Raw genomic sequence first — 12500 nt, forward strand, 5'->3', positions numbered from 1 at the left:
GATGGACAACGGCATCTGGGTGCTGTCATCGGAACAGAGGAGTTCAAGAAGGAGTACATAGGAGAAAAGGTGAAGGAGTGGATACATGAGGTGGAAGTCCTGTCTGACATGGCCAGGACTGAGCCTCATGCAGCCTACTCTGCCTACACCCACGGCTTGCAGCATCGATGGAGATTCGCCATGCGCACCATCCCAGGCATCAGCCCTCTCCTTGCACCACTGGAGGTCTCGATAAGGAACACCTTCCTCCCAGCGTTACTGAGATACCACACCATCGGAGATGGGGAAAGGGCGCTGCTCGAACTTCCACCAAGACTGGGCGGGATGGGAATCACCTCCCCTGAGAAGTTGGCGACTGTGGAGAACCTCAACTCCCTCAAGCTCACCAGGTCCCTCACAGAGAAGATCATTGCTCAGGACGCACATGGTGAAATAGCCCAAAGTGCAGTCACTGAGCAAGGACGAATTATATCTAGAGATAGGCAACAACATCAACGAAACTGTCTCGAAGACCTGATAAACATCCTGCCTGCAACCACAGTGAGAAAAATCCTCACTGCACAGGAAACGGGAGCCTCTAACTGGCTAACGTCACTGCCCATCAGAGCGAAGGGCTTCAGCCTCAACAAACAAGAATTTGTCGACGCCATTGCTCTGAGGTACGGCTGGCCGATGGAAGGACTCCCCAGTACTTGTGTGTGTGGCTCCCCCAATGACGTCAACCACACCATGACGTGCAAAAAGGGGGGATTCGTATGTATCAGGCACGATGAGGTGAGAGATCTGACCGCCAGCATGCTCAGGGAGGTGTGCCACGATGTCTCCACTGAACCGACCCTCCTGCCGCTAGACGGCGAGCACCTGCGCTACAGAACAGCCAACACCACCAACGAGGCTCGAGTCGACGTCAGTGCACGAGGGTTCTGGACAAGGGGACAGAAAGCATTCATGGACATACGGATCTTTGACCCGATGGCCGCCTGTCACCACGAACTCTCCCTGGAGGCCGCCCACCGCAAGAATGAGCAGGAGAAGATCCGAGCATATGGGGAGAGAATCCAACACGTTGACCAGGGCAGCTTCACACCTCTGGTCTTCACCACATCTGGCGGGATGGGCTCCAAGGCTCAGTGCTTCTACTCAAGACTAGCCGACCTAATGGCAGAAAAGAAGCACCAGCCAAGGAGCCATGTCGTCGCATGGATGAGGTGCCGTCTCTCATTCTCCCTCCTCAGATCTGCCCTCCTGTGTCTCAGGGGGACAAGGCATTCCACTCCCATACCTGCAGACTTAGGAGGCCTCGACTGCGAGGCTACAGTGGTGGAGAGTGGCATAAGAGTAGATAGAGTAGAGGTAGAATGAATTTATAGTTAACAACTAATGTGTATATTATAGAGTATTAGATATGGTTGGATGCCACAGTCATTAGCGGGAGCTGGGGCTAATGACCTCCAAGTAATGGAGCCCCTAATTGACATATCAATAAACATGGGGTGGAGGTATTATTCTTTGTAGTAGTAGTAGTAGTAGTAGTAGTAGTAGTAGTAGTAGTAGTAGTAGTAGTAGTAGTAGTAGTAGTAGTAGTAGAAGTAGTAGTAATAATAATCGTAATAATAATAATAGTAATAGTAGTAGTAGTAGTAGTAGTAGTAGTAGTAGTAGTAGTAGTAGAAGTAGTAGTAGTAGTAGTAGTAGTAGTAGTAGTAGTAGTAGTAGTAGTAGTAGTAGTAGTAGTAGGTGTAGTAGTAGTAGTAGAGCTAATATTAGTATTCGTAGCTGTAGTAAAAAAAGAATGAGTATTATTATTATTATTAGTAGTAGTAGTAGTAACAAGTAATTGTAGTAGCAGTAATAATTGTAATAGTAGTAGTAGTAGCAAATAGTAGTAGTAGTAGTAGTAGCAGTAGTAGTAGTAGTAGTAGTAGTAGTAGTAGTAGTAGTAGTAGTAGTAGTAGTAGTAGTAGTAGCAGCAGCAGTAGTAGTAGTAGTAATAGTAGTAGTAGTAGTAGTAGTAGTAGTAGTAGTAGTAGTAGTAGTAGTAGTAGTAGTAGTAGTAGTAGCAGCAGTGGTAGCAGCAGTAGTAGTAGTAGCAGCAGCATTTAGGTAGAGCGAGTGTGAGGTACGGTTCACACCAGCCAGTCAGTCACCGCCGTCTGTGACGTCATGAGTGGGGGGGAGGGAGCGAGGGGAGCACCTCGTGTGTGGGCGGCGGAAAGGGGAAAGGAGCGTGAGGCGGGTTGGGGCCAGAAGGAGTGGTTGGTGGGTGGGGGGCCGGAAGGGGCGGATGGCAGGCCGGGAGCGGGAAGGAGTGGGTTGCTGGTAGAGGCCTGGCAGGAGTGGGTGGCGAATGGGTGTTAGGAAGGAGTGGGTTGAGGATCGGGGTGGAAGGAGTGGGAGGGGGTAAAGGCAGGAAGGCGTGCTGGCAGGTAGAGGCTGTGAAGGGGGTGCTGGTTACTGGGCGGCCAGAAGCTGCTGCTGGCGGAAGTGGGACGGGAAGGAGTGGCTGGTGGGTGGTGGGGAGAGAGGTGAGGGGGGAGGAGGCGTCTCAGACTGACACAACAAGATGGCGTCCTGTCTGTCATAGTGGCAAGTGTAGTTTCCCGGTCCAGCTGGATGATGGGATTACAAAACACCAGCAGGTCTTTCTGTACACAACATGCACATGTACACAACACACGTGTGGCTGTACACCTGGCGGCTACTCAACACACCTGGTACACTACTGGTAGCACACTTCAGGGAGGGCTTGGCCAATCCTGGTTATCTTGACCACCACTAAGTCTTTGAGGAGGAACACAATGCGATACACACGCGCACCACACAAGATACGCCGCCACACTGGCTGCAGACTGAGCGGCGTCCCTTTGGCTCAGTGTTTCCAGGCCGTTCGGTACTTGAGCGACACACAAAGGTCTACTTGATATACAGGGACTTGTTCAACCAATGAACACACTCATATCCACAAAAAAATAAATTAAATAAATAATATAAAATAAATTAATTAATTAAATAAAATTAATTAATAATGAAATTATACTAAATTATTAAAATTACTATTATTTCACTCTTACTACTACTACTATTACTACTACTAGTACTACTACTACTACTACTATTGTGTGTGTGTTATATTACTGATAGCAATCATAGTAACAATATAAGAACAAGAACTACTAATAGTACTATTATTACTACTATTACTACTACTATTATTACTACTACTATTACTAATATAAATGCTACTACTGCAGCTGTTTTTTCAACAATTCTTAAGGCAATAGTAAGGCACATAGTAGTAGTAGCAGGAATAGTAGTAGTAGTAGTAGTAGTAGTAGTAGTAGTAGTAGTAGTAGTAGTAGTAGTAGTAGTAGAGGTAGTAGTAGTAGTAGTAGTAGTAGTAGTAGTAGTAGTAGTAGTAGTAGTAGTAGTAGTAGTAGTAGTAGTAGTAAAAGTAGTAGTAGTGAGAAATCGCGAATACTACCTCTACCACAACTACTACTACTTCTACTACTACTACTACTACTACTACTACTACTACTACTACTACTACTACTACTACTACTACTACTACTATTACAACTACTGCTACACACGCCTGCTTATGAAGGTCGTGAACAGTTCCATCTGGTACAAACTTAGCTGTGATGCGAGCAATGGTGCGTCACCTTGGTGGATCCCTGCCAAAGTGTCTTCTGAATTGTCTTTGCACTTCTTTGACATTTTCGTGCCTCCAGTAACACTTTATGACAGATGTTCTTCCTTCACAGCTTACTCTTACTTCTGACGTTATTATTTTGGTCAACTGCTTCTGAAAAAAAAAAAAATACATTCAATGAATTATAGCGAGTCAAACAGTGAGTACATTTTTGGATGACTCTCTCTCTCTCTCTCTCTCTCTCTCTCTCTCTCTCTCTCTCTCTCTCTCTCTCTCTCTCTCTCTCTCTCTCTCTCTCTCTCTCTCTGTCTGTCTGTCTCTCTGTTTATACAGATAGATACAGATAGATAGATGTACACAGGTACAGACTTGTGCTTGTGGAGTATAAATGTAAGAGCATGAAGCACAGTGTGTCTCTCCCCACAGGCACCTCCCGCCTCACGCCTTCCTCCTTCCCGTCTCCCTTCATTCATAAGTACTTCACATTATTATTAATACATCAAAATCTTGGACATAATGCAATATTCAAATTGGCATAAAATGTTTCTCACACGAGAAGTAACAACGTTAACCTTATTTGTGCGATACTGACAACAATATTATTCACAAACAGTGTGACAAGTTGGACCAAAACTGTTGTGAACAGTTTGCCTCTTGATAGACAAAGTTCTTCTTACAACTGATAAAATGTTCAAACAAACAACAGGTTAAAAAGTAACCACTTCATCAACAAAAGCTGTGATTTTGATGCTATTTATTGCAGTCATCGCATTTGTTGTTGTTATCATTATTACTTTTATTATTATTATTATTATTATTATTATTATTATTATTAAATTGATGTTATTGCTGTTGTTGTTGTTGTTGTTGTTTATTGTTTTTGTTATTGCTCTAGTTACCAGTATCAGTTATTAATTATGTTTATTAATGCTATAGTTGCTATTATTTCTGTTACTAATAATATTGTAATTGGTATTTTTATTGTTGTTGTTGTTGTTGTTGTTGTTGTTGTTGTTGTTGTTGTTGTTATCAGTATTATTGTTATCACTATCCTTGTTGTTATTGTTATTATCATCATTATTTTATTATTATTTAAGTTAGTGTGAGACACTTGTATTAGTGTTTATCTTCTCTGTAGCGGCGAGGTACTGTCGCTGTACAGTACAGTTCATTATGATGTTGTACATTATAATTTGTTTGCACTCCTGCCCTCTGCTCTACTGTACAATACACCGTCAGAGAGCCTCGGCTCACGTGACTGTGTATTGTATGTACACCTTGAAATACTTTGTATTGTGCTCACCAATACAGGTTTGCTTACCTGCTTATTTACTTAACTACTTACTGACTGACTTACTTACTTACTTGCACACACACACACACACACACACACACACACACACACACACACACAGTCAAGTCTTGCCTCGTGTTGTCTTGTCAAATGGTTTGGCCACAACACACGTGCCATGCTGTGTCCCACAGTGTCTTTTACTCCCATCCACCTCTTTGTCTTGTCCCCACATCCTGGTGCTCAAGCCGGCCACTTCAAGGCTCAACTCCCTCCCTCCCGCACTCAGCCTTGCAGGCCACGTCTCTCCTGCCCTGCTCCTCACTCGGGAAATTTCTTTGCAGGCTGCTGGCGAGAGGAACTGTCGTCCCAAGCCCTCCACCATGGCCGCCGCTCCAACAGTACATGTCCATCGCATTAAGCTTATCTGTCTCATGGAGAACGCAGGCAAGGACGTCTTGACCTTCGTGTTGAAGCGCGGCGCGCTGAACGCCCCCGCCACACCGCCGGGCCAGTCCCTCACTGACTACCTTGACAACCTCCCTCAAGGCTCGACAGCCAACTATGGCAGCATGAGCAACAAACAAAAGAAAGCAGCACTGAACCACACCGACCGCCGCCAAGCACAACGCTTCCCTTTATGGGACAACTTTGATGTGACTTTCCTGCACAAAGCAATAAAGCTGACGTGCGAAGGCGTGGCGAGAGATGGCGATCCCGAATGGCGGAACCAGAACACCCTGGAGGGATTGGTAACGAAAATCAAGGATGAGCGGAATGAACTCTTTCATGAAGTGAAAGATTTCAGCGAGGCAGAGTACCAGCACAAAGTCAACGAGTTAGAACAACTATTTATCCGAGTCCTCGCCGCAGCCAAGACCAAATACTGCATTCCTGACGCAGAGGTGACACCCGTGCAGGACAACGCCCGGCAGGTCACTGATACCTTCAGAAATGTGGGATTGGAGGAAGCAATTTTAAGATATAATTTAAGTAACATGTGGCAGTTATTCATAAGCATGAGTCAGACCCACCTCAAAACATCCTATGATCGAGTGCAAACCTTTGATCCTCTGTCCTTCCTTACCAACTCACCAAAACACCACCATCACATCAAGAACATTTTCTGCAAGATGTCCCTCGTGGAAGGAAGAGGACACCTCCAACAGAGGCGAGACATCGACACTTGCGACGTGCTGACGGTGACGCGCCGCGCGGGACAGAATCCACAGCCGTCCACATCCTCATCGGCCACGCCGCCCACGCACGGCGCCAAGCCACAGCTCATCCTGATCAGGGGCGTGGCAGGAAGCGGCAAAACGACCCTGCTCACCTTCCTTGTCTCAGAGTGGCTTCAGGAGCCCGGCGCCTGCACCATCAAACACCTGGACGAGTACGACATCGTGGTGCGTGTCTTGTGCCGCGATGATGAAGGCCCATCTCTCCAGAACTTCCTCAAAGTGATCCTCCCAAACCATTTTGCTGTGATGGACGAACACCTCATCCCCCTCCTACAACAAAGCAAAGTTCTCTTCCTGATTGACGGCCTGGACGAACTGTCGCCAGGCACTCCATCACACAGCCTTGTGAAGGACATCATCAATATCTCGAAATACTCGCCAGGCTTCACACTCGTCTGCACATCGCGGCCCGAAACCATACAAGACTTCTTGGCCAAATTACCTGATGGTTATGAGGTGTGGGACATGGAGATGAAAAGTGTTAGCCATGAACAAAGAATTCATTTTGTCATGAAGTATTACAGCAGCTTCCCAGACAAGGGGGACAAAAACCCTGAGAGGCTTGAGTACCTCATGAAACAGATAGGCTGGAAGGATTACCTCGGCCTGCCCTTGAACCTGCATTTTATTGCATGGTTGTTTTATTTGAATGTAGACAACATCAAGGTCACCACCACCCAGACCAGCCTGTACGTCACCATTCGAGACTGGTGCATAGAAAAACTGCAGGCCAGACTCACAGACCATTCATTAGACAGACAGACTCGTGAGGTCCACATCTACAAGGTATTGGAAGACCTATATGACGTGTCTATGCAGGCTATTCTAGAAGCCCGACTCACTCTGTCAAAACAGGAAGAGCAGAAGCTAATTTGTTCCTGTCATGAGAAAGGATTACCCAGCAAGGAAGTCATCCCAGCGTTTTTAAATCTTCAAGACACCAGTGACAGGCTGGGGCATCATCAGAAGTACGCAGCCCCACACAAGAGCCTACAGGAATTCTACGGTGCATCAGCAATCGTCCACAAGCTGGTGGAGGGCTCACACTCAGCAAACATACCACGCATGCTTCACGACCCGCCGCCAGAACAGCTCCGGAACTTGAGGAACCTGCTCCAGTACGTGGCATGTCTCTTCTGCCACCCACAAACACCACGTCGAGTTTCAGACATACGACGCATGCTTCACGACCCGCCGCCAGAACAGCTCCGGAACTTGAGGAACCTGCTGCTGCACGTGGCAGGTCTCCTCTGCCACCCTAACACACCACTTTGTGCTGCAGCCATTCAAGTAAGTTGACTATTCATCCTCTTTTCCTCATATTTGATCCTTCCATAGCTGTCTCAGGGGAACCTGCACCACTGTCAACCTCAATTTTGATCCTCACTAGTCATTAGCAAAAAAAGTACAAGAAATTATTGTAGTGACTACACGCACAGGAGGTGAAGGTGGTGGTGGTGGTGGTGGTAGTGGTGGTGAAGGTGGTGGTGGTGGTGGTGGTAGTGGCATCTGTAGTAATCAAAGTAACTCTACACACACAGGAGGAGGTTGTGAAGTGATTGTGGTGAAGGTAGTGGTGATGGTGGTGGTGGTGGTGGTGGTGGTATTAATCATAATAACTCAACACATACAGGATGTGGTGGTGGTGGTGGTGGTGGTACTAATGGTAGTAACTCTACACACACAGGAGGTGGTGGACCTGCTGGCGGAGACTGGTGTGAAAGACTGTGATGATTGGCTGTCCATGCTGGAGGACACTGAAGTGAACAGGACTGCCTTGGATTGTGTTGTCAGACACATTACAAGTGATAAGAGGGAGTGGGTAACAATAACAGACAGCACCATCACCAGTGCCAGGGCCCTCCTCCCCCTCATCCCCTCCAAGGAGGTACGGATAGAGCTAAGCAGGAAGGAATCAGACGTGCAGGGGCTCATCTTTGAACACCACAAATACACTGTGCTGTCCCTGCACCACCAATACAGGCATCCAGACCAAGCCACTCTCTGTGACTCCTTGCTGCGTGCCATGCCCAGGTGGGTCTGTCTGTGTGTGTGTGTGTGTGTGTGTGTGTGTGTGTGTGTGTGTGTGTGTGTGTGTGTGTGTGTGTGTGTGTGTGTGTGTGTGTGTGTGTGTGTGTGTGTGTGTGTGTGTGTGTGTGTGTGTGTGTGTGTGTTTGTTTGTTTGTTTGTTTGTTTGTTTGTTTAGTTAGTACCTGCACACACACACACACACACACACACACACACACACACACACACACACACACACACACACACACACACACACACACACCGTTATCATTATCATAGTCATTCTTTTCACAAGTATTATCATAATTACTACAATTAACATTGTCATGACCATCACTGCCACCATCACAACAGTCATCAATGCATTTGTTGTCACCATCAACAAAACTGAAGTAAAGCCTAACCATTCATTAACAACTACAACTGTGTTCAAATAACCATCTGGAATGTTTGTTACCTTTGACTGTAGCACAGAATGTGACCGTGACTGTCAGGACGGTGAAGATGATGATAGTGATGACGATAGTGATGATGATGGTGTTGGTGGTGGTGGTGGTGGCGGTGAATATGATGGTGGGGGTGATGGCAATAGTGAACATGATGGTGACGGTGATGGTGGTGGAGATGATTAGGCTTAGGATAACATGCACTCAGAATGAGGTAAATCTGCATGCAAACATGCACCACAAAAAGGTAAAATAAGCACTGAAACAACCACTCATTTCCTAACAAAGGTATGATTAATAATAATAGGCTAATACTTTTAGCTTAGTGGAATTGATAATAACATGAGTTTTCTGCAGTGATTTACCACAAAGACTTACTTTTTTGTAAAAGTCGTGGCTGACATGAAAAGAAAAGAGGCAGACAAGTTTTTGGTGTACAAAGTAGCAATACACCTCCTTACACCGCATTAACCGAGTGTAGGACTGCCGCTTATCAAGTGTGTAGCCTGATCCTGTTCAAAACATGTCTTTCAATTACTCATTATGACACTTACAAGAAATTATAATTGAAAATACTATTACATATAGAATACTCTTCATAAACACCTAACAACTCAGAAATATGCCGCACTAGGGAAAAAAAGTTACAAATATGCACTTCTGTTTAAATGTGGTCAAAACATGCATTTGCTTGTGTACACATGCAAGGGTATAACTGTCCTAAGGCTGGTGATGATGATGAACGTGTTAGTGATGGTGATGGTGATGGTGATGGTGGTGCTGAGGGTGACGGTGGTGGTGGTGACGGTGCTGGTGGTGGTGGTGGTGGTGGTGGTGGTGATGATAAAGATGGTGATGGAGACGATGACAAGGCAAAGAGTAAGAGGAAGCGGGAGGAGGAGAAAGAGGAGGAGGAGGAGGAGGAGGAGGAGGAGGAGGAGGAGGAGGAGGAGGAAAAAAGTGAAGGAACAAAGAAAGAATACAAAGGAAGACCAAACAGCAACAGACCATGAGGTCCTTACTGGGCTGTTTGGGTAACTATTCTACTCTATTAGTGAGAGAAACAGGATAGCACTGGAGGAGCAGGAGAGTGAAAGTGAAAGAGAAGCAGAGGTGGACAAGGATGAAGATTAAGAAGAAAAGGAGGAAGAGGAGGAGGAGGAGGAGGAGATGAAACCTGCAAATTAAATAGTAGTGAAGATGATGTTACTACTACTACTACTATTACTACTATTGGTATTAATAATAATGATAATAATAATAATAATAATAATAATAATAGTAATAATAATAATAATAATAATAATAATAATAATAATAATAATAATAACAAGCAGGATCTGTGAAACTTTCATGGCAACTCTCACCGTTTTGGCAACGCTGCCTTGATTCCTTCCTCCCTCCCTCCCTCCCTCCCTCCCTCACCCGGTCACTCCTCACTCCCTCCCCCACACGGGCTCCCAACCTTCCACTGTCATACATACATACATACATACATGCACACATATACAAGAAATCGAAGGAGGAAGCGCATGAAAAAAAAGAAAGAAAAGAAAAACAAAGATAGAGACCAATAATAGAATGACAGTGGTGATGACAGTGGTGGTGACAATGGTGGTGATATTGATGATCGTGGTGATGACACTGGTGACAGAGGTGATAACAGCTGTGGTGACAGTGGTGGTGACAGTAGTGGTGACAGTGGTGATGACAGTGGTGGTGAAAGTGGTGATGACAGTGGTGATGAAAGTGGTGGTGAGATTGGCAGTAATAGTGGTGATGACAATGGTTGTGAAAGTGGTGGGGATAGTGGTGGTGATATTGGTGGTGACACTTGTGGTGATAGTGGTGGTGACAATGGTGATGACAGTGGTGGTGACGATGGTAGTGACAGTGGAAATGACAGTGGTGGTGACATTGGTGGTGAAATTAGTGGTGACACTGGAGGAGGAGGAGGAGGAGGAGGAGGAGCACGAGAAGGAGGAGGAGGAGAATGAAGAAGAGTAGAAGAAGAGGAGGAGGAAGAGGAGGAGGAGGAGGAGGAGGAGGAGGAGGAGGAGGAGGAGGAGGAGGAGGAGGAGGAGGAAGAGAAGAAGGAGGAGGAGGAGGAGGAGGAGGAGGAGGACAAGGAGAATGAGGAATAAGAGGGAGAACAGGAGGAGGAGGAGGAAAGAAAGGAGAAGGAGGAGGAGGAGGAGGAGGAGGAGGAGGAGGAGGAGGAGGAGGAGGAGGAGGAGGAGGAGAAGGAGGAGGAGGAGGAGGAGAAAAAAGAAGAGGAGGAGGAAAAAGAGGGGGAAGAAGTAGTACTAGAAGAACAAGAACAAGAACAAAAGTAAGAAGAAGAAGAAGAAGAAGAAGAAGAAGAAGAAGAAGAAGAAGAAGAAGAAGAAGAAGAAGAGGAAGAGGAGGGGAGATGGAAGGAAGAGAAAGAGAAGGAGGAGGAGGGAAAGGAGGAGGAAGAGAAGGAGGAGGAGGAGGAGGAGGAGGAGGAGGAGGAGGAGGAGGAGGAGGAGGAGGAGGAGGAGGAGGAATACAAAGGAATACAAAGGAATACAAAGGAAAGCCAAACAACAACAGACCTTTTGGTCCTTGCAAGGCTGTTTGGTAACTACTTCTAACTAGCTACAGTGAAGAGAGACAGGACAGCACAGCAGAAGGCTCCTCCCCACCCACCACTCCCTCCAGCTTGCGCTGGCATGGAAATAGTTGGGAAAAGTACCATGCAGTATGGAAAAACTGACATGGAAATTTTCATAGGAAAGGATGAAAGGAAGTTCTACTATTCAGCCTACGGTGAACTCTATACGCCTATCTGAAAGTTAATACAAGTTATATTAAAAATGGTGTCTGTTGAATAAGAGTTTAATAGTGAATTTAGTAATTATTCGGACAAGAAGAGAGCTTGTTGGGGATTTGCTTTTAAATATTTGTCTATTTTATTTTTGAATGATTCAATAGTATTGCTGTTTACAATTTCGGCAGGAAGTTTATTCCATATATTTACTATACGATTAAAGAAGAAATGTTTGGCCTCGTGGGATTTAAAACGTTTGGGTATAATCTTGAATCCATTATTTCTTGTTAGGTTAGAATGAGGAGGAGGAGGAGGAGGAGGAGGAGGAGGAGGAGGAGGAGGAGGAGGAGGAGGAGGAGGAGGAGGAGGAGGAGGAGGAGGTGAAGGAGGAGGAGGAAGAAGAGGAGGAGGAGGTGAAAAAAGGGGAAGGGAAGGAATAAGAGGATGACTATAAAGAACTTTAAGAGTAGGAAAAAAAAGGAGAAGGAGAATGAGGAGGAGGAGGAGGAGGAGGAGGAGGAGGAGGAGGAGGAGGAGGAGGAGGAGGAGGAGGAGGAGGAGGAAGAAGAGGAAGATAAAAGAGAAAGAAGAAGAAAAAAAGGAAGAAGAGAAATAGGAGGACGAGGAAGAGGTCTAAGAGAAAGACGAGAAAAGGAGGACGAAAAGAAGGATGAGAAGGAGAATGAGGAAAAAGACGAGGAGGAGGAAGAATAGGAAGAGGGAGAAGAGGAGGAAGAGAACGAGGAGGAGAAGGAGAAGGTAGGAGAAGAAGAAAAAGGAAGAGGGAAAAGAGGAGGAAGAGAACGAGGAGGAGGAGAAGGAGGGAGGAGGAGAAAGAGGAGGAAGAGGGGGGAAAAGATGAAGAAGAAAAAGAGTAGGAGGAGGAGGAGGAGGAGGAGGAGGAGGAGGAGGAGGAGGAGGAGGAGGAGGAGGAGGAGGAGGAGGAGGAGGAGGAGGAGGAGGAGGTGGTGGTGGTGGTGGTGGGTGGTGGGAAAAGAGGAGAAAAAAGAAAGAAGAGAACGGGGAGGACGAAGAGGAAGAG

General features: G+C 46.0%; 2 protein-coding genes across 24 annotated transcripts in view; one reads left to right on the forward strand and one right to left on the reverse strand.

Moving 5' to 3' along the window:
* The window catches only part of LOC135112390 (uncharacterized), a 76962-nt gene that overhangs the window by 40276 nt on the left and 24186 nt on the right, over positions 1-12500 (reverse strand). For 18 of the 23 annotated variants that reach the window (XR_010274327.1, XR_010274325.1, XR_010274323.1 and 15 more), the window contains one exon: positions 3666-3808. The exons of 2 other annotated variants lie outside the window; for them this stretch is intronic. The gene's annotated coding sequence lies outside the window, so the exon portion shown is untranslated. Of the gene's footprint in view, positions 1-2711; positions 3452-3635; positions 3809-12500 lie in introns of those variants that run through there. 3 more of the 23 variants (XM_064026808.1, XM_064026814.1, XM_064026807.1) reach the window with 3 other exon arrangements.
* LOC135112389 (uncharacterized) overlaps positions 1-12500 on the forward strand; it is a 44077-nt gene that overhangs the window by 21961 nt on the left and 9616 nt on the right. Inside the window, exons 3-4 of the mRNA XM_064026804.1 lie at positions 5291-7477; positions 7875-8221. Coding sequence (XP_063882874.1) covers positions 5330-7477; positions 7875-8221 — 2495 coding nt within the window. The 5' untranslated portion in view covers positions 5291-5329. The remainder of the gene's footprint in view (positions 1-5290; positions 7478-7874; positions 8222-12500) is intronic.

This window comes from Scylla paramamosain, chromosome 23 (genome assembly GCF_035594125.1).
Source record: "Scylla paramamosain isolate STU-SP2022 chromosome 23, ASM3559412v1, whole genome shotgun sequence".
Lineage (NCBI taxonomy): Eukaryota > Metazoa > Arthropoda > Malacostraca > Decapoda > Portunidae > Scylla > Scylla paramamosain.